The sequence below is a fragment of the Trichosurus vulpecula genome, chromosome 3, assembly GCF_011100635.1.
Source record: "Trichosurus vulpecula isolate mTriVul1 chromosome 3, mTriVul1.pri, whole genome shotgun sequence".
In the NCBI taxonomy this organism is placed as follows: Eukaryota; Metazoa; Chordata; class Mammalia; order Diprotodontia; family Phalangeridae; genus Trichosurus; species Trichosurus vulpecula.
Window position 1 is genome coordinate 91,672,164 of NC_050575.1, and position 26,280 is coordinate 91,698,443.

The window sequence follows — 26,280 nt, forward strand, 5'->3', positions numbered from 1 at the left end:
AGTGAAGCCAACTGCTCTTTTCTGGATTTTTATCACTTTATTTTCTAGATATTCAGGGACCAGCTCTTTAACAACATTTTATAGAATTTTGCCAAGAAAAAAAAAAGTCAAGTTCTCCTGGATATAGTCTATAGACGCCACCTTTTCAACTTGTCGAAAATCAAGACATTTGCTTTTCTTCAGTACTGTAGCAGTTTGTCTCTTCTCTATGATTTTTCAAAGATCATGGACAGTATCCCAGGAGTCACATCCTATAGTCTTCCAGGACCCTAGAATATAACTCATATGAGCTGGTGGTAGAGATTAGTTAAAGTAATTTTTACGGGTGAAAGAATCCCAGAGTCCAAAGCAATCTCAGTGCCCATAAAGTCCAACCTTGTACAAGAATCTCTGCTATGCAACGCCCACCCCCCACTCCAGGTAATTATCCAGCCTCCATTGAGGATCTCTAATGAGCAGGAACTGATTGCTTCCCAAAGCAACTCATTTCACCCTTGAATAACATTAATTGTTAGGAAGCTTTCCCTTAAGTTAAGCCTCAGCTCACTTCTCTGCAGTTCTTAAACCAAGTTAAAAAATTCCCCAAACCCGTTTGTTGTCCTTCATGTTTTTCTGAATCTTTAGCTCTCTTTCTCATCAATTTTCCTGTAATTATCTGTGTATATGATGTATCCCTTTACAACACAACTGAATTCTGAACTCTGTTGATGCTATTTATAGGACTTTGCAGATGCCATGCTGTAAAATGTGTAACAATGGGTCTGAGGTCAGGGAACCTGTGTTGGATTACTAAGACCAGTGTGTAAGCTCACTCTGCAACCCTGGGCAAATCACTTAACTTCTCTGAACTTCAGATTTCTGGTCTTTAAAATGGGGATAATAATGCTTGCACCATGTATCTCGCAGAATCATTGTGGAGATTATGCTTTAGAAACATAGAATTGTCCTATTGTCAGGAATTCTGCCCCTATCATGCAAAGTCAGAAACTAAGGCTAGAGTTTTCTGAAAAACAAATTTAGCTACATCACCTTGTGTAAGTCACTCCCTATCACTGGCTCTTCATTTTTTATCTCTGTAAAATGAATGGGTTAGACTCACTGGTCTCTCAGGGCTCTTCTGATTTGATATCCTATATTGTCTCATTGTTCTGTTTTGTTTGTTTGTTTCTTTTGGTTTGTTTGGTTTTTTTAGGAACTCTCAGCTCGCCTTGTTTCTATACAAGTCGATAAAGACCAGTTCATTATCACCTTCAAGACTATTGAGGAAATATGGAAGTTCTCTACATATCTGAATCTAGGTAAAGCAAAGGCTGAATGGGAAACAATTCATATTTCTAGAAGACTTTTTAGTTTACAAAGTGCTTTCCTTATAACTTCCCCATAATGTATATAGTGCATGACTTTCTTTGTGTACACAATGTATCCCTCTGTATTCTGTATTCCATTTTACAAGACAGAAACTGAGTCTCAGGGAGACTAAAGTACAAAGTAGAGGATGTGTGCAGAGGGGTGGAAAGGGCTATTTAAGGCCCTAAAAAAGAAGATAATTTTTGAAAGCAGGGGAAGAAGGGAGGAGATCAAGGAAAGCTTAATGAAGGAGTTGTCATCTGAGCTGGGCCTTGAAGAATAGGCAGGATCAATAGAGGGAGATGGAGGGAGTTGGGGAAGAGACAGGACATTATTGGCTAGGTCACAAAGGTGGGGAACCTATGGCCTAAAAGCCACAAGTGGCCTTCTAGGTCCTTGAGTGTGGCCTTTGGACTGAGTCTAAGTTTTATAGAACAAATCCTTTTATTAAGGGTATTTGTTCTGTGAAGTTTGGATTCAAAGGGCTGCACTTGAGGAGCTAGAGGGCCACATGTGGCCTCAAGGCCCAAGGATCCCCACCCCTGGGCTAGGAAATTTTGTGGTCAAAGGCACAGGGGTGGCAGGCTCCAATATGAGAAAGAAAATGGAGAATGTGTAAAGACAATGGCAAATGTTCAGTGCACCAGAATTTTGAGTCAGGAGACTCAAGTTCAAATAGTGTATATCCTGGCCTAGTCAACCTTGGGCAGGCAACTTCCCTCTCTGTTCTTAATTCTCTTCCCTGTAAATTCCACTGTCCCCTAGGAGAGGCAATATGGAGCACCAGAAATGGTACTGGGCTTGAAGTTAGGAGAAATCTGCGTTTAAGTCCTGCCTAAGTGTACTGGATTTAAAATGAGAGGATCTGGGTTTATTTAAGTATATTCCTTACTCCTTGTGTGGTACTGGGAAAATCATTGCATATCTCCAGGCCTCAGTTTTTGGGAGGAAGTATGGAACAGCTCTAGAGTCATAGGATGTGGATAACCTCTGACTTACTATCTGCATGACCTTGAACAAATGACTTAACTTCTCCTAGATTAAGTTTCTTCCTCTGTAAAATGAGACGGGTTGGTCTAGGAGCAGACAGCTCCACTCATCAAACAGGTAGCCCACAGTTCCCCCAAGTGTGACCTGAACCAGATTAAAATGGAATAGGGAAGTATTTAAGAAAATGGAAAGCAACAATGAAACATAGAAATTTTACCTTTTAAAACTAAGTCAAGGGGCAGCTAGGTGGCACAGTGAATAGAGCACGGGCCCTTGGGTCAGGAGGACCTGAGTTCAAATCCGGCCTCAGACACTTGACACTATCTGTGTGATCTTGGGCAAGTCACTTAACCCTGATTTCCTCACCTCCCCCCTCCAAAAAAAATACATAAAACTAAGTCAATATGTGGCCTGCAGGGATCCTTATTTATGGGTTAGTGGCTCTTGTTTGGGTTTGACACTCAAACAGCTAGATGGTCTATCTCTATGGTCCCTGAAGGACAGCTCTAAATCTCAGGAAACACCAACTTTATGAAAGTAGGAAAATCGGTGGCAGTATGATATAGTGGAAATAATGCACAACTGGCAGCCAGCTGAGGCCTGGGTTCAAATTCCCTCTGACACTTAATAATTATGTTGGGGGCAAAATCACTTAACTTTTTTGATAGTTCTCTGTCGAATGGAGAAAATAATACTTGCTTTGCCTCCTTCACAAAGTTGTTTTGAGGAAAGAACTTTGAAAGCCTTTTTAAAGGGGTCTATAAGTAGCAATTGCTAGCATTTATACCTCATTTTAAAATTTATGGTGTTTTACACCGATTATATAATTTTATTCTTACAACCCTGTGGAATAAGGTGCTATCATGATTCCCATTTTACAGATGAGAAAAGTGGAGGGTGATAAAGCTTAAATTACTTGCCTAGGGTCACATCATTAACAGGCAATTGAGGCAGGATTTGAGCTCAGGCCTTCCTATCTGTCTCAGCTAGCTGCCTCAAAAGAAACATGGGTTATTGTTATCGAGTCATGTAACTTCACTGTCCCTCAGTTTCCCAATCTGTAAAATCGGAATGATGATACCAACAGTGAGTGTCTTGCAGTGTTGTATTAAGGCACAAATTAGCTAAACTTGGTAAAGCTCTTTCTAAACCATAAAGTGCTGTATAACTGGTAGCCTTTAATATTAAAATAAGACATTGGAGTAGAGGGGAAGCATTTGAGATCAGGGAGACCAATTAGTTACTCCCACTGTAAAATCCCACAACTGGTGCTCTTCTAAACCCCTTCTAGAATTCTCTATCCCACCGTCTGTTGTCCAACATTCCAAACTCCATGTGAGGCAGATAGGATTGGGACAGAAAGAAATCCCAGGTTAAGAAGGAACCCCTAAGGGGCTTGGCTAGGGACCACATTGGCTTGGCACCTTATTCCGTGGGTTGACTCTCCACAGGCCACGTGTCTCTCTGCCTGGAGCAGCTCCTCTTTGACCACAACTATTGGCTCAAATGCAAATTAGTGGAAGACACTAAGATCCATGTCACAGTCAACAAAGAACACCTGGAGGCCATCTACCAAGGTCTCCTGGTGCAGGAAGGTAAGTCATTAGTAGTGATGCCGATGATGGCCAGGCCTTTGTCTCCTGCAATAGGTAGTCGGGTACAATGAAAAGAACTGGAGATTTGGAGAAAGAGGGCCTACATTTTATATACTGCTCCGTTCACTACCTGAGTGATCTTGGTGGGAACTTGCTTGTCATCTCTGGGCCTTGGTTTCCTCATCTGTAAAATGGTTAGATGATTTCTAGGTCTAAAGGCTATGTTCTTAGAAGAGCAGTTTTGTGAATGTTCTGCCTGGCACATAGTAATTGCTTAATCAGGAAGGCATGAGCCTCAATCGCCTATTAGTGATGTGACCCTGGTCAAGTATTGATTAATGATGTGACCCTGGGCTCACTCTGATTGTGAGCATCAGGTAATTGTTCCTTGACTTTGGAGTTTGTCTTTAGCTCTGTTCTATTTAATACTTTTATTAATGATCACTGTGCTGGCCTAAATGCATATATATCAAATTTGTGGATGGCAATACCTAAGAGAAATAGCTAATGTTTGCGATATCTGTATTAGGATCCAAAAAACATCTCTACACGGGCTGGAACCATAAGCCAAACCTAATAAAATTAAATGTTAAAGGGAGATATGTAAAATTTTGCATTTAGCTTTAAAATATCAACCATATCAAGTTTTCTCATCTGTAAAATGGGGAGATTGTACTACATTATTTTCTGGATCCATGATTCTATTATCCCAAGTACAGAACAGGAAAAATGTAAAATATCAACTGTATATGTACAGGATAGGAAAGATTTAGCCAGGCACCAGCTTATTTGAAAAATATTTGAGAGTCTTAGTGGTCTACAAGCCCAACACTATGATATAGCAGCTGAAAACATAATCCAATCTTAAGTTGCAATAATAGAACAAGGGAGGCAATTGATGTCCAACACATATCTTGGTTTTCCTGATCAGAGGATATCTAGAGTTTTTGTTTAGTTCTCATTTAGTTCTATGTAATCTTAGTGATCATGTTTCTAAAATGACATTAAAAAACAAAGGTGTGATTAGGAGAAAGATAATTTGAATACTGAAAGAACTAATCATATCATAAAGAGAATCATTTGAAGGAGTTGGGAATGTTTGGACTGGAGAAGAGAAGACTTTGGGGGAACATGTTGTCTCATATCTTCAGGCAAATCTATCAAGAGTTGGAAGATTACACTTATTCTGTTGGGCTCCAGGAGGTAAGACCAGGAGCAGTGGGTAGAATTTACAGGGAGCACAATGTTGGCTCAATGTAAGACTGAACATGCAAACAAGGGGAGCCCAGGGAGCTGGTGAGTGCCCCATCATAACGACTGTAGGTATATATAGCTGGATGGCCACTCCTGAGAGCTATGGAAGGGATACCTGCATCAGAGAAGGGGTTGGACAAGGTGACCTCTAAAGTCTCTTCCAGATGGAAGATTCTGGGCTTATCTTTCTCCATCCCCTTAATGCTAATGCCTTTCCTCTGTTGATTATCTCCAACTTATCCTGTATATAATGTGCTTATACATAGTTCTTTGCATGTTGTCTCCACCATTAGATTGTGAACTCCTTGAGGGCAGGGGCTATTTTTGCCTTTCTTTGCAATCCCAGAGCTTAGCACAGTGTCTGTTACATAGCAAATGCTTAATAAATGTTTGTTGACGTGTTTTATCTCATTGTCTGTAGGTCATTTCTCTAGAACTTTGCACACTGTCCTTCGTTCAGGAGAGAAGGACAGTGGGGAGTACCTGAGGCTCTGCAAGAATGAGTTGATCTATGTCAAGAACAACAAAGAAGAAACAGAATGTGAAGGCACCTCCTTGCTGACTGGTCTTCGGGGCTTGGTGCCTGTTGCAGCTATAGAACCACTGTCTCTCCCCTTCCACCAGTGAGTAATGAGATATTAGGCTGAGTGGAGCCTTCTACCCTGCCTACACATCATGAGTGGTCCCGGTCTGAAATCACCACACAGGAAGCAGAATCCTGAAAGCATTGAGACAGACTTTTCTGGTTGGCAAACAAATCAGTTATGTCTTTGAAAATTCCATATTCAAGTTCTGTGTTCTGGTCCCTGAGAGAAGAATATGAGCCCTTTCTCCATCAGGAGCTCTAGTTATCTGGGGAGCTAAGACTTACTGCTTGTATTGATAACCTCCCTCATGTCTGATAGCCTTCCGAAATCACCCTTTACAGCAAAGACAGAATAATGATCATTCACATTTCTATAGGACACTTATGATCATAGGATTCAGAGTTGAAAGGTCAACCCCTCATTATACATATAAAGAAACTGAGATCCAGAAAAAAGATAAGACTTGATATATTACGCAGCTATTAGAGGGATAATAACAGAATTAGAATTCAGTTTTTCTGACTCCAAACTCAATATGTTTTCCAGGCTGCCTCTGCACAACACTAAGTGCTTTTTCCTCATGACAACTCTATATTATTACTACTGTTTGTGTTGCCGTTGTTATTAGTCTGACAGATGAGGAAAATGAAGCTGATAGGATTAAAAAGATTTAGTTGAAAGATGGAAGGGACCTCAGATGTCATCTAGTTCAATTGCCTCCTTTTACAGATGAGGAAACTGAGGCACAGAGAGGATAAATGACTTGTCCATGGCCACATAGGCACCACCAGGATTTGAGGCCATAGTGAACTATGTGACCCTGAACCTGATGCCATGTCTACTGATTTCAAGTCCAACAATCTTTCCATCATACTACAGAGCTTCTTCAAGCCTTTAAACAAGAGGTTTGTCCATAGCTCTGTGAGTCATGAACTCTAGTTCACTGGTATCTCCCCGCCAGTAATGCGATGGATTTAGGCATTTCCAACTCAATCCAGTGCAATCCAGCAAACATTTATTAAGTACCTATTGTATTTGGGCCCCTTCATTTAGCAGCTTTGGGGAAAGGGCAGTGCAAATAAATAGGTTCCATTGTCTGCCCTCATAGAGTTCACAAAGGAGAGACAAATGTACTCAAATAACTATAAGTCATAAAAGATCTTAAGCATAGCAAGGATCATAGAATGTTTAGCTAGAAGGGACCACATTAGAAGACCGTCTAGTCCGCTGACAGCCAAATGTTTCAATCATGCATGCCTATCAGTATTTTTTTTTCCTAATGAACATGCTAGTGATTATGGTGGTAGTCTGGGGATTATCTCAAAGGCATCCACACAACTGTTTCAGTGAATGTCCAAATTAGTTAGGTTATAACTACCTAGAGGGACTAATATCTGTTTCAGAAAGAGAAAGTTGGGAGCTTACATAACAGTGGGAGTGGGGGAGTGAGTTTTGGACTGTAATGGGTCAAAGGTGGGTGTGGTTATGTTGGATACAAGCATCATGATTCGCTAGTGATTTTTGTGACTTTGGGCAAGACATTCCCCCTCACTGGACTTGTTTCTTCTTTTCTAAAAGGGGAGTGGGATGTACTAGAGCAGTAGTGTCCTAAATGGTGGCCATGACATTACCCAAAGGGTTGTGTGGCCAACCAAAGGACGAGAAGATAGATTCCATCTTACCCTTTCCACGATCACTAGCTAATCATATTATTTAACAGAACTGGGGATTTTCCTGTGACTAAATCCAAGGTTCTTACTAGTTCATCACAGGTACAAATGAAACATGCAATGATTGATGAGAATTCAAAGGAAAGAAAGAACATGTCTGAATGAGGGTGAGGGATAGAGATCAGGGAAATCATCTTAGTATAATGGAAAGAATCCTGTATTGAGAGATGTGTGTGTTTAGTCCCAATTCTGTCACTGACTATGAGTGATCTGAAGCAAGTTACCTTTGTCTAAATTTTATTTTCATTACCCATAAAAGAAAGCATCTGGACTAGAGTATTTCTAAAGTGCCTTCCAACTTGAAATTCGATGACTAAGTTATACTGATAGAATGTTAGAGTGAAAGTGACTTGCCCAAAGTCAAAGGGCTGAAAAATATTGGAAATGAAACTTCAATCCATGTCAAAAAAGTTATAAAGGAAGACTCACATAAGGGAAATGAATGGCCAATCGTGTAACTGGTTGGGAAAGCATGGCACATGGTGGAGGAGTATCACAACACAGTGTTTGAAGGTTAGGGTAGAACTAAACTGTGGTGGGCCTTGAATGCCATGACATGAGGTTTAATTTTTATCCTGGAGAAAATGGGGAATCACTCATGGTTTTAGAGCAAGTAGGTGACAATGATCCATGTTTCAAGAAGATTAATCTAGAAGTATATGTAGGCAGATTAGAGTGGAGAAGAATAGAGACCAATTAGGAAGCCAACCTAGTACTCCAGATAAAAGGTAATGAGGACCTGAACTAGGGTGGTGCGTGTTGAGAGTATGGCTTTGAGTATAATAGTAACTGTGGAGACAGACTATGTACATTGGGGGAGAAAGAAGAATCAAACAAGACTGAAATATCAAGCCTATATGAACAGGATAATGGTGAGGGAATGAGTTTTTTTTTATTTTTTTTGAGAGGGTCTCCTTATTTCTTCCAGACTAAAATGTACAGCTACTCACAGGCCTAATCAAACTATCAATGAGTATGGAAGCTTTAGTTTGCTCCATTTTTTCTGACATGGACTGGTTCACACCTCTATGGGCATTCTGGTGGCCTTCTGGTCTGGGGGCCTTACCATATCGGCTTTGGACTTAGTGTGGATACCAGATCAGCTTTAGCCCTACTGCACCGAGACTCTCAAACTCAAGCAATCCATCTACCTCAGCCTTCCCTGATAGCAGGGATTACAAGTGCGCACCACCACATCTGGTGTTGGTATGAGATATTTAGAACCTCAAGTTAGATCAAATGACTCACCACGTCCTTTCTCATATCCTGACCTTCCTCAATAATGATGATTAGGATGATGATGATAGCAACAACAACTCCCATTTCTAGGGTGCTTTAGTGTTAAAAAAAAAAAGCCCTTCCCTTAAAAAAAAGCGTTATTAGCACCATCTTATATTTTTTTTCTAAATAAATGTTTATTGAAGGAATGGCATTGGATATGGCAATTTTTTCCACCAAAAAAAGCACCATTAGTTCTTCCCAAGTTTAACTGCAGAAATGGCTACAGAAGCAAAAAGTTAACATCACTTAATTTGAAGACAACTGACATGAACCAGTAGAGTTCTCTTATACCAGAGCTAAGGGAGCATGGAAACAAAACACCAGGAAAGCTGTCCCTTTGCTTTGCCTTCATGTCCTCCTCCTAGTTAGAAAATTGTTCCTTCACAAAACAGTGAAGAAGCGATGACCGAGGTGAACTAATCCCATCATGCTTTGTTTCCTGTCCTCCCCCCTTGGCACAACAGTCAGAGGTAGGTGAACTGGTGCTCATGATGGCCTAATCAAAAAGTGAACTGATATGGTTTCCAACATGACTGAACACAGAACTAAGAACCTTCACAAAGAGGAGCTTAATTTCCAGAGAAGCTGGGATTGAGACAGGTCAATGCGGTTACAGGACAGGAAAGCGAGGGGAGGGAGTTCTTAGAGCAGGAGTGTCTTGTGGCTGAGGTGGGTGCTTGGAATACTGGATGGCATGAAAAAACAAAATGAGGAGGTGAAGTGATTTGTATATTGTCATGCAGATAAGAAATATTAGAAGCAGGATTCTTACTTAGATCTCTGAAAAAACGTTCTTTTCACCATATCATACTTCTTGAATCCTTTCTACAACAACATTCTAACCTGAGTTAACCATATTTTTGGGAAGTCCAGGACTTCTTTTGATGCCTTATGATGTGGTAGAGGAGATCCCAAATTCTCGAGTGAGAATAATAGCCGACATCTATATTGCACCTCAATGTTTTTGAAGAGCTTTAAATATATTATCTCATTTTATCATTCCAAGAAACCTATGAGGCGGATGCTATTTTTATCCCTATTTTATAGATGAGAAATCTGAGGCTCAGAAAGATTCAACGACTTGTTCAGGATCACTTAACTAATAAGTGTCTGAAGCTGGATTTGGACCCAGTCTTCCTGTCTCCAAATTCCATAGTTGGCCATGCTGCTCTATCTTTCCTTGAAAGCTTAGATCCTTAGCTCTGGTAGGCTCTACCAAGCTATCAAAGCTTGGTTATGGGCCCAGCCCGGCTAAGCTCAGAGCTGCTCATCACCAGGCTGGCTACAGATGATGAGTTTTTCATTTACAGCAACTCTCAAAGGTCATCTCCCAAATCAAAGAGGGGTTATGATCTAAACTGGTAGAGGAAGAATCAACACCAACAAAACCACAGAACTTTAAAGTATGGAGATATAAGAAGTAGGAGTGTCTAGCTCATTTCAAAACCCAGCTCTGCCACTTCCTGTTTCCTCAACTCTAAAAGGAGGGGGTTGGTCTAGAGCTACAATCCCATCTAGCTCTGAGTTCTACTGCCTAGCACATAGTAGGTACTTAATAAATGTGACTAAATCTGCGAACATCAGGGCCATAATTAAAATGCCATCATCCACCTCATAAGCCTTGTCAGGCCTATATCACCTTGTAGGTATAGGAGACTGTGCCCAGAAATCAAGGACCTTTAGGATACTGGCCCTTGGTGATTGGTTGGGGGGAATTTGACAGCAAGAATACACTGGAAGGTCCTTAGTGATTCAGCTGACCAGTGGTCTGCTCAACTGAAAAAAGAACGCCATTGATTCTGGGTTTCCTATTCGTTGCTCTTTCTAGAATATAGGCTTGTTGATACTAGAAGATGAGGTTTTTGACTTCACCATTTCTCCATTGGCAGATGGTTCCTAAAAAACTACCCGGGGACCTGTGGCATCTATAGGAAGAATGATTGGACAAGTTCCTATCAAATTGGTATGTTGGAGCTGATAAAAATGACTGTTGAGCCTTCTGCAGGGCATCATCTGCAGGAGGTACTGACATGTTTATTGAATGATTGAATGGATGGTAGTAAAACAGAGATCATTTAATCCAATCCCTTCATTTTAGAGATGAAAAAAATGGTGCCTACAGAAGTGAATAGCCCAGGGCTGTATTTCTTTGAAAATATTCATAGACATAGTATTTCAGGGATGAAAGGGAACTTAGAACATGTTATAAAGAATGTCAGCATGGGAAAGAACCTTAGAAACCATTTAGTGTGACTGCATTATTTAACAGATGAGACACAGAGGCTAGGGGTGGCTTGTTCAAAGTCACCTTCCTATAAAACTTTTACCAGCCTCGGAGCTAGAGAGTGGGAGAACCCTTGGAGTCCATGTAATCTAATTGTCTCATTTTGTGGATGGGAAAGCTGAGCCCCAGAGAGGATATCTCACTCACTCAAGGTCACAAAGTGATGGAGCCAGGTCTTCCTGGTCCCAGGCCAGAATCATATCTATTACACTACCAAGCTTTCTCTTGCAGATGTTTGTGTACATTCCCCATCACTTGAACTTACTGGCTTCTTCCCAAATGTCTTTATTATCTCCCCATTGTACAAGGTGGGAGGGGACAGCAACACAAAAAACCAAGAACTAAAATATTGAGTTCTTGTTTAGAACTCTAAACTGAACTCATTATCTGTTGTTATATAATGAAACGAATGGAGTGGAGGATGAAGATGAAAATAACTATAATAAAGTACTCAATTCTATTCTGCTTTATAAGTTTACAAAGTACTTTCCCCTTTTATAAGTTACCATAAGTTTTATAAGTTTACAAAGTACAATTCCCCATGTAGGGAATTGTAAATATTGTTCTGTCTATTTTACGGATGAGGACACTGAAGTGATTTGCCCCAGGGAGTTAGTGGCAGAACCAGGGTCCAATTCTAGGTCCAAGCATTCTTTCCATTACACTTTGCTGACTAGTAGATTTGTGTTTGTGTTGGCTTTTTGGTTCCTGAGCTAATGGTTAGCTTCTTAATCTCGTTATGAATTGTTAGCCATCATAGTAAGGAAAATACTGGTCACTGTCAGACATTAATTAGCTGGTTGCCAGAGTTTCCTGGAAGCCTGGAATGGTAGAGTGGGAAGGAACCTTTGAAGACAGAATGTGCGGAGTGGAAGAGAATTGAGAGGCTAGATGGTGCTCAGATCCTTTCCAACTATAGTCTTCTATGATTATGCAATTCAAGATCTATCCTAAGCCCTTAATTTTATAATTGAAAAGACTGAAATCCAGGGAGGAAAATAACCTTGTGGGGACATAGAGCAAGTTAGAAACAGACCTGGAATTAGGAATCAGGTATTCTGACTCTCAGGCCAATAGTTTTCTTAAAATGACACAGAATCCCAGAATTTGAGAGCGGGCTAAGACCACGGAGGCCATCTCATCCAATCCTAACCCAAAGGGAATCTTCCCTATAGCATTCCTGACAAGTGCTCATTCAGTCTCTGCTGAAGACCATCCAGGAAGGAGAATCCACCTCCCAAGGCAGCACATTCCACACACGCCACTCTAACTGTAAGGAAGTTTGATCAGAGCAACAAACATATATATACTTTTCTGCCTCTTTCCCCTATTGTTCCTCTTTGTGCTTTCTGAAGCTAAATAAGTCCAATCTCTCTTTCATATTACAGCCTTTCAGATATTTGAAGACAGCTATTATGTCCCCCCGAGTCTTCTCTTCATCAGGCTGAACACCTAAACTGTGGTATTTGGCCATAACACCTATAGTAAGGGGAGGAAGATAGGTGACATGATGGCTACCGAGATGATTTAGTAAGTGGAAAGAATGACCCATTTATAGTTAGAGGAATTAGGTCTGAATCTTGGCTCTTCCTGGTTAATACCTGTGTGCTCTTAGACCTACTGCTTTTGCTTCCTGGGGACTTTCTTTATATGTAAAATGAAAGGCTTGGACTACATAATATTTAATGTCTCTTTAATTTCCGTGATCCTGTGACCCAGGAAACTTTTCATGATCTTTCTAATCAGATCAGCACTTTTTTTCCTCAGAATTTTCACTTAGCATTTTGTTATAACATTCTCCAATGAACTGATCATGTAATAGTATAAGTTCTAGTGATCTAGCCCAAGCTCTTGTCACGCTAGTACATTTAGTAAAGACAAGGACCTTGTTTTATTTAAAACGTTGTATCTCCTCCAGAACCTAGCATGGTGTTTGATACACAGTAGGTGTTTACTAAATGTCTATTACTATATTTGTATTTGTATTCTATGGTCCTCAAACTCAACCAAGATGCAGTTCACTATTTCTTGAAATGAATTTTTCAATTCATAATGTCCTTTAGTTTGGAATTCTGTTAAGTCATTTTTTTTTCTAAAGTGAGGGATACATTTAACATAGGAATGTCTGGGTTTGGATTCTGTAAGAAACTGAAAAGGAAAATTGATGAAAGTAATAAGCAGAAAATAAAGTCTTGAATGGGGACATTGGAAGTTATGTGAGTTGGAGAGGGCCACAGGAGAGAGGGAAGGGATCAAGGGAATCATGGTTATTATAGGATAAGAGAATTTCAAAACTCATTGGGACCTTAGGGATAATTCATCTCAACGTCCTTCCCCCTATGCTTTCCTTCGTTTTACAGATGAGGAAGAATGATTTACCCAAGGTCACATAGCCAGCAAGTAGCAGAGTTGGTATTCATACCCATTAAAACATGACACTGTCATATAGGGATCTCTGAGACCAACTCTTCAAGTATCCTATCACTGGCGTTAGTCTTGAAAGACATATCAGGGGTGGCTAGCTTGAGGTCTGTGAGGAAAAGCACTGAAAGGACAAGAATGTTATCTACACTTGCTGATTTTCCTTCACAACTTTCAGGATTCTATCATCCATGATATTACCTCTATTCTTCCCAAACTACTTCCTTTTCTTTTCTTTTTTTTAATCTTCTACTACTCTTGCACTAATTAGTTCTTATTAGGTTTCTACCTATCTTAAACTGAAGGCACTAAATGAAAATATGCCTTCAAATTCAATGTCCTTCCAGGATTAAGTGCCACCCTAATTTGAGTATTCTAGGAGCTCTCTCTCTCTCCCTCTCTCTCTCCTTCTCTAGCTCCCCACCCCCTTGGTGATTTTATAGATTTTCATCATCTTATAACAACAACCTCTCATGCTTGAACAGTGTCTTACAACATATGAAGCCTTTTATTGTCCATTAACTCATTCAGTACCCATCTCAGCCCAGTGAGTTCCCAGGACAGAGAGAATGGTTCCTCTTTACAGTTGAGTAAACCAGGAGTGGAGAGGAGGTATGACTTGCATGTGGATAGTCAGTCACAGGGGCAATTGTAGAAGTAAGGTCCCTCAGGGCCCTCCCCAATGCTCTTTCCATTTATCCCAAGACCACCCCCCTACTTAATATCCTTTTTCAAACTGTCTCGTCAAACGTCATAGATTTTTTTTTACTGTGTCCTTAGGCAGCATCTGCACAGGTGGGGGCTACCTGCACGATCCTCCTTGTGCTCTGGCATCTAACCCCTAGTGTTCAGTAGGACCTCATGCTGCGTGTTCTCTTGAGGCTTTCCATTTTTCTTATTAGAGAATCTGCTCATGCTCAGACACTGAGGCTGGAAAAATCCATGTTAAGCCACATTTTGTGGAGTATTTAAAAGAACACTGGCCTAGGAGTTAGAAGACTCAGGTAATGTGATTGTGGGCAAATCGCTTTGTCTGTCTGTCTCTGTTTCCCCATCTATACGATGAGGACAATAACACTCATATTTCCTAACTTTCTAGACTATTTTAGGAAAATACTCTGTAAGCTACAAAGTGCCATTAAATGTATGCAGAAATAAATACCTAGACAGGGAGTAAGAAGATTTGGTTACAAGTTCCAGCTTTTTCAACAAAATACTTTGTAGCCCTGGGCAAGTAACTCCCCCTTCATCCTCTGTAAAATGAGGGGATAGAATAAATGATCTTTAAGACAACTTCCAGCTTTGACATTCTATGCTCTGTCTAAATCTGATACTACATTCTATTGAAAGAGAGCTTCCAGCTTGAACATTCTCTGTTCTTCGGGCTAAATTCCCCTTAAGCTCAGATATTCCATATTTTAAGGCCTTTTTCGAGCTCCAACATTTGATACCCTTTCATGTTCTAAGGTACTTTCACACTTTAAAACAATTTTATGACTGCTTTGGCCAGGGTACTTATTTCTCCCTGTGCCTTGTCCTCAGGTAAAGGAAAATGTAAAGCTTTGAGAGATTACCAAGGAGAAGAAAAAGATGAACTGACCTTCCGCCAAGGAGACAGCATTGAGGTCTTCGGCTTTTTCCTATCAGGACTTCGCTGGTTTATTGGGAAATTGTCTGCAACTGGGGAGACTGGTTTTGTTCAAACCAAACACGTAGCTCCTGATTCTTACATTCCACTGTAAGTACGTAGGCCCTGGAATGAAGACTATGTTTAGAGTTTGATGAAAAATTATCACCTTTATCTTTGTTTGACAGATTAAGATAAAGTGCTATGTTTAGGGCGCCAATGACATGGCTATAAAGCTTCCCTGACGCTTCTCATTCCTCAGGCAGGTAGGCAGAAGGTTTGTGTCTTTGCCAAAAAAAAAGATCATTTTTTTCTGTCTGTCATCTCAATGTAGGAGCAAGGCCACTGCCTTCCTTAGTGAAGAGGGGAAATTGTCCTTTTGGGACCCAGGAAATGAGAGGGAAAGAGCCTGTGCTGACTTTCTCCGATCCCTAACCCACACTGACATATCTTCCATCTACCGGCTCAGTGAGTCTTCTCAAGATCCCTTTGAAACTCAAACGACTAGCTTGGGTAAGAAAACTTCATCGACCTAAGAAAGAATATGCTCCTTTTCTATTTCCCATCTCCAAGGCTTATTTCTGATATCAGTGGTTTTCAAACTTTTTGGTCTCAGAACTCTTTGACACTCTTGAAAATTGTTGAAGACCCTTTTATATTCTTAAAAATTAGAGGTTCCCAAAGAACTTTAGATAACATGAGTTATATCTATCAATGTTTACCATATTAGAAAAATAACTGATAAAATTTTAAAATATTTATTCTTTTAAAAATAGCACAAACTTTTTATATATTAAGACCACACATTTTAAAGAACAATAATTATATTTTCCAAAACAAAAAAAAATTCAGTAAAAAGGATAACATTGTTTTGCATGTATTTTCAAATCTCTTTAATGTCTGGTTTAATAGAAGACAATTGGATTCTCATATCTGCTTCTACATTCAATCTGTTGTGATATGGTTGAAGAAAATCTAACCACAGAGATATGTAGTTGGAAAAGAAAAGATTATTTTAATAGACAGATAACATCTCTGTATTATTATGAAAGTAGATTTGACCTTTCAGATCCACTGAAAGGGTCTTAGGGACTCCTAGGAGTCCTTAGATGACACTTTGAGATCCACTTACCTTATGTGACCTTGGTCAAGCCACTTAATCTCCCTTTCCCTCAATTGAGTTTTCTGTAAAATGTGCTATTATTCCCCATGGAACTCACAGCCCAATAGTGGAGATATAGCACACACAGACACCGACAGCAATTATTTGAGAAAAAATATACTGAAGATCCATGATTTGGGATAATTCACAACCTTTTCCAGGATTTACTTAGTACCAAGATCTTCATGGGTTAAAGTGGACAAAAACATTTATCAGAGATGGCTGATATCTTAACTCATCTGGGCTAGTCTTTAACATCTGTTAATAGGTCCCAACTTGGAGACTTTTCAGTTTGGTAGGGCCTACTAGAATTTGTTCTCCACTTGAATAATGTTGGAGATTCAAGACCATCCATGTCAAAATGAGGCTTCAAAGGACCCATAGGTCCTCTACTTGGGTAGAGGATTTTTTCCTCTCTGGAAAAATTACAGTGTGATTTCACAGATGGAAGTTCCAGTGAGGAAACTTCTTCTACCAGTGCAGATCACCCACTGCTCTTCAACTAACAGTCTTAGAGAGTTGTCTGGGGCACTGAGAGGGAGGTTCAGTGACTTCCCCAGGATGACACAGCTAGATATGAGACTTGAAATCGAGTCTTCTTGACTCTGAGGTGGACTTTTTATCCACTACACTATGATGCCTTACTGGGGGCCATCTCCAGTCATCCTGATCTATATCTGGCCACAGACTTAGATGGCCCCTAGAGGAGAAAGTGAGGCTGGAGACCTTGTACAGTCCTTCCTCAATTAAATCCAATTCACTTGCAAGTCATGGCATCACCATTCTGATGTCATGGTCCTCTTCAAGAAAGAAAGAAAAACAGCAAGAAAAATGATGCCTTACTACCAAAAAAAGTGAAAAGTAAGTCAGAGAGCAGCAAAGCAAGTGTTGTGAAATGAAGAAAGAAATAATTTGTTTTAATGAAGATCTGGGCCTCAAAGGGTGGGCAGGATTTCAACAAGAGGAGATAGAAAGTGGGTTGCATTCTGAGCCCAGAGAATTTTAGGAAATTCATGGAGGTGGGAGAAGGCAAAATATGAACCATCATTGGAGAGTAGTGTGGTCAGACTGGAGAATAGTCAGATATAGGTTGGAAATACAAATTAGGTTCAGATCATGGAAGGCCTTGAATAACCAGCTAACAAGTTGAGACTTTATGCATTAGTGGTTCATTATTCGTAATTTGAGGTATCCTCTCCATCAGTGCAGACCACACCTCAACCACGTCTTCTAATTAAATCAAATTCCTATCCATCTTCTCTCATAGATCCACCATGGAAAAATTGCCCGAAGTGCTATATATGCCCTCTTCTTACATTTTGGGAGCACCAGTGTAGTGCTTGAAGTGTTTATCTTGTTATCCCACCCTCTTTTTCCTTCTACTACCCACCTCCTTTTTTTTCCTTATCATACATTTCCTTTATGACATCTTTATGTCATGTCTTGCATATAAGTCATCATTAGAAATGTGGTGCAGCTTATCTAATACCATCATGCATCTCTCCTCTATAACTTTTATTCTTCAGAAATAAGCCTTACATAGCCTTACAGCATCACTATCAGAACAATTGTGTTTAAAAGATTGGTTTTTTACTGAGGATCATCTTGGCACTAATGGAAGCATTTCCCCCATTCTATCCAACTTGATCTGTTCTTCCAATTCAAATCAAGACTCAGCTTGTAAACCATCAGGTATAGAGTAATACAGTAATAGAAGCAGTGCCTCTATGGATATAGCAACTCAGTAGATTAGCCATCCAACTTCATGGCACAGCCTGGAGAATAGGCATTTTCCCATTCATTTCCTTTTTCTTGTTTGTATTGTTAGGTTAATTTCTTCTGAGTACTGGAAAATGTTATGAATTATCCCAAATCATGGATCTTCAGTATGTTTTTTCTTAAATAATTGCTGTCTGTGTCTATGTGTGCTATATCCCCACTATTGGGCTGTGAGCTCCATGGGGAATAATAGCACATTTTACAGAAAACTCAATTGAGGGAAAGGGAGATTAAGTGGCTTGACCAAGGTCACATAAGGTAGTGGATCTCAATTTCTTCTGAGGATTACGAGTTATGTTTTTGGAGCTTCTTACCAAGTTCATGCAATTTCTCTACTTTCATCCTCTGCTATAGAAGTTGGCACATAAGATGCAATTATCTCCATGGTACTCTTGTTTATATGAACAACAAAAAGCAAGGTAATCAGATATCCAATGAAATGACATTTGTTGTTGCCTCCTGGGTATACAACTCTTTTATTATCTCTCCAAGGGAAACCTGTGGGCATACTTCTATTCAACTGCAACCTTCTTTTGTCTTCTAGTTTCATTTATCAATGTTGGTGTGGACCAATTTTTTTTTCAAACAAATTATCAATTGATTGGTTAGTGTATATGTCTCTCATATTTGTGTCTTCTTTTAGTTCAGGCCTTCGTTACTTCTCAACCATATTAATGCAGCCACCTCTTAATTGGTCTTTTTGCCTCAATTCCCTCATCAATCCATACCATCCTACAGACTCTGTCCAAGTAATTGTCCATAAGCACAGATATGATCATTGACTCCCTTACGCCCAACTCCAGTGAATCTCTTTTGACTATTAGATAAAAATATAAACTTTTCTGTTTCACTTCTAACACCCCGTTCAACCTGCCCTATCTTTCCATCTGCATTGGGCAGTATTCACCTTCTTCTACTTTGCAGTCCAGCCCAACTGGTCTTCTCTCAGCTCCTCACACATGACATATCATCTCCCCTCTCCATGCCTTTGCACTGACCATTTCCCATGATCTCCAAAATACATTTTCTCCTTACCTCCACTTCAGAGTTTCTTTCTTCCTTTAGGCTGCAGCTCACATACTGTCTTCTGCATGAAGACTTTCCTGATGCCCCTAACTACTAGCACCTTCCCTTCCATACAAACTTCTACTTAACTAATTTGTATATATTTACATTTATTAACTCCATAATTATGCTGTACATATTTTCTCTTCCATCAAAATGTAAACTTATTATGAGTAAAGATTGTTTCATTCTTTGTACTTGTATCCCTAGCACCCAGAACATTACCTGGCACATAACAGGTACATAATAAGTACTTGTTGATTGATCGAGCACCTATAGTTAATTTGGCTTCCTTGGCAGTGTGTCATAGTGGATAGAGAGTTGGCTTCAAAGCTTGGAAGAAGCACAGTGCCTGACATATAATAAGAGCTTAATAAATGACCTATCTAAACAAGTGGTCTTTGACCTGAAAACTGAGAAATGGGTTGAGGAATGGGTATTGACACAGATTAAAACCATTTCCTAAAGAAATTTAACCTATATAAGTCAATTATTATAATTAGGAATTTCTTTTTATGTTCTTTCTATATCGAAAAAGTGTGGAAGTCACCTCAGCTAACAAATACTTTATCTACTTAGCAAGAGGAAAGATAAGGTGAATAAAGGCAACCCCAACTTAAAATCTTAAAATCATTTGTAAAATCAGAGGAGGAGATAAAAGATTATTAGTATTATGTATTACCTCATAAAACAGTGGAGGGAAAAAATAAGTTTAAGAGAAGCTTGTCAAAAGCTTCAACTAACCAAAGTCACCCTGAGAGTGCTAAGGATGCAACTGGGAGTCCTATAGACAGAAAATGGAAACAATCTACAAACTTTTTTATGACAATCTCTTTTCACCATTAAGCACAATGGAGCTGCCACCTTTAGACTCCTGGATATACTGTACCTCATTCCAGCCTTCAGGCAACATTAGGTCTCCTGAGCCAAGGAGTCAAAGACAGCCTACAGAAGGGATTGGGAATAGGGGAGCAGCTCAGTAGCCTTTCTATGGGTGATAATAATGTGATAGATAATAATTCACATTTCTGTAGTACTTTAAAGTTCACTAATTCAAGTCCTATGAATAAAGCACTTTGATAGAATAAACTTGGAGGAAGGAAACATGCAAAGTTTAGACTAGGTATGGTCCCTATCTTCATGGAGCTTAATATAATGACAGATTAAGACGTAAATATAGATAACTTTAATACTTAATATTACAAGACTTGTATATTAAAGAGGTATCAAACCAAGTTCTCTGTCAGACATCCAAGGGTGATGGTTATTGCCATCAGCAGGCACAAAAGCTTACTGGAAAAGGTATAATTTGATTGGGATTTTAAAGAATAAATAGAAATTCAGTAGGCAAAGAGGGGAGGGAGGGCATTCTTAGCTTATGGAATAGTGTTATCAAAGACATTGATGCAGGAAAATGCAGACAAATTCTAAAGACAAAGAGTAGTCCTGTTTGTTGCACGGTGCTTGGAAGGGAGTAACATGAGATAAATCTGGAATGGTAGTGTGGTAACATATTGGGGGAAGACTTTGAATGCCATGAAAAGGATCATAAATTCCTTGCAAAGCATTTTTCTCCCAACAACTCAATAAGTTAGGTAGTAAAAGTATTTTTATCCTCAGGATCATGATCTCAGAACTGGAAGAGGTCTCTAATACAAAAGTCCTTGAACAGAAATTACCCCTGCAGCAGTCCCAACAATTGACCAACAAACCTCCACTTGAAGACTTCCTGTAATAGGAAACTTACTGTCCACCATCCCACCCCTCAGCCACACTGCACTTTTGATACCTCTAATTGTTTGGATATCTTTTTTTTCCCCTCCGTACTGAGCTTAAATCTATTTTTGACTTCTGACCATGGCGTCTAATTCTGTCATCTAGGCTCAAGAAGAATAAATCTTATATTTCTTCCCAATGACAACTCTTCAGAGCCTTGAAGATAATAATTGTGTTTTCCCCCCAAGACTTCTCTCCTTCAGCCACACTTCCTGCAACAGATCCTGGTGCTAAAGCTGAATTCTGAAATTAAAGAGAAGGGCACAAGTCCAAGAACCTGTCTGTTCTGTGCTAGATTGTGAATTTTATACATACGAATTAAAGAGAAGCAGGCTATAGTGGATAGAGAGCTAGTCCTGAAGCTGAGCAAACCAAAGTTCAAGCCTTGTCTCTAACACATACTGGCTGTGTTTGATACTGGACAAATTAGGCTCTCAGTGCTCTGGGCAACAATCTAAGACTCTAAGTTGCAAAGAAGGTGCTAATCTGCATTGGTAGAGAAAGTATCCTTATGTGAGAGTTACCTATGTATCAATAAAATGAAAGTTTTAATCCATACCACTATACATGTATACATACACAATACATATATGCATACATAGACATGTCTGTTTGAATATATATGTATATGTATACATATATATGTACACACATACACACACAGACATATACAGACATATATATATATATCTGTGTGTGTGTGTATATGTATATAAAGTGAGCAGCTAGGTAGTAGAGTAGATAGAGTGTCAGGCCTGGAGTCAGGAAGACTCATCTTCCTGAGTTCAAATCAGACCTCAGACACTTACTAGCTGTGTGATCCTAGACAAGTCACTTAACCCTGTTTGCCCCAGTTTCCTCATCTGTAAAATGAGCTGGAGAAGGAAATGGCAAACCACTCTAGTATCTCTGTCAAGAAAACCCCAAATGGGGTCACAAAGAGTTGGATACAACTGAAAAATGACTAAACAACAATTAACAACAAAACATATTCATGGTATGGTAAAAAAAAAGTTTGAAAAAACATAAAGAGGCCTCCTGGACTGACAGACAGAAGACTCAGGTTTGAGACCCAGCTCCACCACTAACTAGCAATGTGACCTAGGGCTTGGGTTGGGTGACCCTTATGTTCTTGGGGCTTCAGCTTTCTCATCTCCCAAATGAGGGTGTTAGAGGAGATGAGTTCTAAGGGCTCTTTCAGTTCTAAAGTTCTGTGCTTTGAAGGGTAGGGCCATCACTGTGTTTGGTTGTTTTCAGTTGTGTCTAACTCTTTGTGACCCTATTTGGGGTTTTCTTGGCAAAGATACTAGGGCGGTTTGCCTTTTCTTTTTCTAGCTTATTTTACATATAAGGAAATAGAAACAAACACAGTTAAGTGACTTGTCCAGGGCCGCACAGCTAATAAGTGTCTGAGGCCTACTTTGAACCCAGGAAGATGAGTCTTTCTGACTCCAGGTCCCTCTGTGCACTATAATGCCACTTAGCTGCCCATCATAGAAATGCTGAATGTTAGTGTCGGGAAGGTCCTTAGAAGCAGCACATGGTCACTTAACCCCCATTGCCCTGCCTTCCACCCTCCCCCACAAAAAACCCCAAAACAGAAGTAGCACATGGAATATCATCATTAGGAGAGATCTTTAAGAAATTTTAGAGATCATCTTGTCCAAAATTTTCAGTTTACAAATGAGAGAACCAAAGCTCAAATTGGTAAATAATTTAGACCTTGGCAGTGAAGGAATGAGAGGATCAGTTCCCTTGCCCCCTGAGAGACAGAGCATCACAAATGGCTAGAGTCCAAGTAGAATATCTCCAAGTTTGAGAGCCAATGATCCGAAGGGCATGGCACAGTAGAAAGGGTGTTAGATGTGAAATCAGAGAATCTAGGTTCAAACTTTGACTTTGTATGATCCCTGGAAAGCTACTTGACTGTGGGGGTCCTCAATATCTTTATCTGCAAAATGAAGGCATTGGATTAGATCAGAAATGTCAAACTCATAACCTGAGGCCCTAAACCAGATTAAAATGTAATTGGGAAATGTTTAGCAAAAATGAATAAAAATAGAATAAGACATAGATAATGTTAAATTATGGTTTTCTAAGTCAATATGAGGGTTTCTATTTGAGTTTGACATCATTGGACTAGATGACTCTCAAGGTCTCTTCTAGCTCTGAATCTATGATCTTATGATAGTAGGAAGTAAAATGGGGAAGGGTGCATAAAGACCGATTTCCTGAACCTAATGGGCCCTCATGCTACTACTATCTCATTGTCCAGGTAGGTTTGAGCCATCCTAGAACCACTGGCACCTCTGTGTGGTAAATCAAGATGATGCCCAGGGTCAATCTGACTTTCCCTCATAGGGTCAGAGGTGTGGCTTTCTGATTCTGAAGCAACGGTTCTAGCCTTGGTTTGGAGAAAGAAACTTTACCTCTGACATCCTCACCATAGGAGATGGCTGGGGACTTCTGGCATGAGCCCGACTCCTCAAAAGCCTTTAATCCCCTCTTATTTCAATTTTATTTTCATGGTCAAGGCCCCTGACTTTTCTCATAGTTATAGAATTTCAGAGTTGGGACCATGGAGTCCAATGCTGAACAACAACAATCCTCTCAGCATTATCTAGAGCAAGTGACCATTTATCCTTTTCCTGAAAATTTCCAGTGATGGGAAACTCATGATGGCCCTAACCTATCTACCATTCTACCTAGGTTTGGATTTTGTTCTCCACAGACTGAGCTGAAATCTGCATCTTTGCAACAACTTCTCACTGCTCTTCTGCCTTCTCTTGGCCTTCAGGGGACAAGCAGAACAAGTCTAATTTTTCTTCCCTGTGATATTCTTTAAAATTGGATAATAGGATACAGAGTTGCAAGTGACCTTAGAGAGCACTGAAAGGCAATGATCATGTTTCCCCTTAGCCTTCTCTTCTCCAAGATAAGCTTCCCTAGTTCCTCCAACTAGCCCTTTTAGGTCATAGCTTCTATTCTTTTTCTCATTTTAGTTCCAAGTCTCAGCCATGGTTTAAAGGAGAAAGCGCAGGCTATGAAACCCAAGAAACCAAGTACAAATACTTTGCTATCTACTAATGGGGTGGATTTGTACCATTCACTCCCTGGGTCTCACTTTCTTCATCTGTAAAAATGAGGAGGCTGAATTGAATGAGCCTTAAGGTTTCTTTCATCTCTAAACCCCACGATGCTAGATCCTGGGATTGATGACCAATATGGCGGGTGTAAAGGTTGATGAGATTTCTTTGTCCCCCTACAGAGTCTATAGCTGAAGGTTTCGAGGGAAGCCAAACTGGTGAAGCCTGGGAGGAGGACACAGCCACCAGCTCTGGACAGTGCAGTGACTCTGGTGAATCTTCACTAACCTCAGACAGCTGTCACCTGCCTGAGCCAGATGACCTTGATGACCCTGAGGTCTTGATGGATCTGAGTTCCGGGCATGAGGAAGAGGATGAGACTGCCGCAGTTTTTCACCCTTTTCTGACCCTACTGAACCAGGAAGGTTATGCAGGCCACTTTGAAACCCTCTATGACCTTTCCTTCTCACTTCCTGCTTCTTCCTTCTATGGTTTTTCCGATGAGGATGAACTCATCACTTACCTGGTGACCTCAAGGAACTATGCCAAGCGCAATCACATGACCTGGGCCCATGCCCGCCTCTGCTTCCTCTTGGGACGTCTGAGTGTTAAGAAGGTCAAGCTTTCCCAGGCCCGAGTATACTTTGAGGAAGCTCTCCAGGTTTTGAGTCATGGTTTCAGGGATCCCGCTCTGGTTGCTGCTCTCTACATTAATTTGGCAGCAATCTTCTTGAAACAGAAACTGAGGCCCCGGGCCTCCTCGACTCTATTAGAGAAGGCAGCTTCTGTGCTGGCATGTCTTCCCACTGGTGGGGTGAGAGCTGAAAATGAAATGGAAGTGGTGGCTCATATCCTGAGGGAGGCCATTGCCTCAGGGAGCAGTGCCCTGGAGGCCCGGGCCTGTTTCCTGGCCATTCGCCTGCTCCTCAGCTTGGGCCAGTATGAAGAAGCCCTGCCCTTTGTAGAGCGCCTGCACCTTCTTGCAGGCCCACCCCCTGCTGCCATTTTGAGCTTCTTATATGATAAGAAATACCTTCCCCACCTGGCGTTGGCCTCAGCCAGGCAACATAGCTCCCGAAGGACACCGGGGACGGCCATATCTCTCTGGCAAGTTAGTTTGGTCCTAGAGAATACAGGGAAGCTCCTCAGGTCTTCCTCCTCCTCAGGCTATGGTGACATTTCTGCCCTGGCCTGCCCTTCCCTTAGACAAGCCTTGGCTGCCTCTCAGGAACAGGAAGACATTAGGACCCAGCGGATTCTCTGTATCATCCTTGCCAAAATGTATTTCCACCATAGCTTATCTGATGGAGCCATCTACTACCTGACCAGAGCCATGGCCCTGGGGCAGCTGCTGGGAGAGGAAGACACCTTTGAGTCTTCCCTCTGCCTTGGCTGGGCGTATCTCTCAGCCCACTATGCAGGGAGGGCTTTGGAAATCCTGGAACCCCTACACTCCTCCCTGTCCAAGACAGACAGCATTCTCCAGAAGGGAGTAGTGCATAATCTCCTCGGCCTTGCTCATGAAGGAGAAGGCCAGGTGACTCAGGCGACCAAAAACTATCACTGGGCCCTGGAGATGGCTGAGGAAATGGGCCACGTTCGGAACCAGGCAGTGGCCTTGGCCAACCTGGGCCACCTGATCTTCAGGTCCCGGAAACAGCAGCTGGCAGAGAGCTACTTGACCAAGGCTATCCAGCTGTACTCTAAGCTCCAGAGCAGCAAGGACATAGACACAGAACTGGGGCATGTGACACTATGGCTGGCCCAAGTTCTGGTAGATAGACAAAAGATAGATGAGGGCCGTCTCTGCTATGAGATGACCTTGCTGTTTGGCCTGAAGCACCATCATCTAAAGAGTGAGTATGGCTCAGGAGGCCTCCTAAAGGCCCTAGAGCAGGCCTGTGCAACATATGGCCCCCGGGCCACTTGGGACAGGCCACAGGTGATATGTTGTGCAGGCCTGTTTTATGTCCTTTACATTTTTCCCTGGCAACCTGAAATCCTTTGGCGGGCTGCAAGCTTCAGGCAGTGGGCCGTGTATTGTGGAGGCCTTCCCTAGAGCAAGTGACAGCGACTTCTTTTTCTCCTGATCCTTTCCTTGAAGACCCTCAGACTTCCCATTGCTTTTAGGATCAGGTTTAAACTTCGAGGGACTGTGTAAAGAGCGCCAGACCTAGAGTCAGGGAGACCGTGGTTCAAATTCTGACTCTGATACTGTCTAGTTGTGTTTCTCTGCACAGTTCACATCACCACTTTGAGACTCAGTTTCCTACTTTCCCACTTCCTATACTACCTG

At 40.9% G+C, this 26,280-nt stretch overlaps 1 protein-coding gene across 1 annotated transcript in view; it reads left to right on the forward strand.

The window, feature by feature from the left end:
- Positions 1–26,280, forward strand: part of SH3TC2 (SH3 domain and tetratricopeptide repeats 2) — a 69,425-nt gene that overhangs the window by 14,948 nt on the left and 28,197 nt on the right. The window contains exons 3-9 of the mRNA XM_036749759.1: positions 1,193–1,298; positions 3,789–3,932; positions 5,608–5,809; positions 10,674–10,747; positions 15,032–15,227; positions 15,451–15,629; positions 24,176–25,840. Of these exons, the coding sequence (XP_036605654.1) occupies positions 1,193–1,298; positions 3,789–3,932; positions 5,608–5,809; positions 10,674–10,747; positions 15,032–15,227; positions 15,451–15,629; positions 24,176–25,840 (2,566 nt within the window). The remainder of the gene's footprint in view (positions 1–1,192; positions 1,299–3,788; positions 3,933–5,607; positions 5,810–10,673; positions 10,748–15,031; positions 15,228–15,450; positions 15,630–24,175; positions 25,841–26,280) is intronic.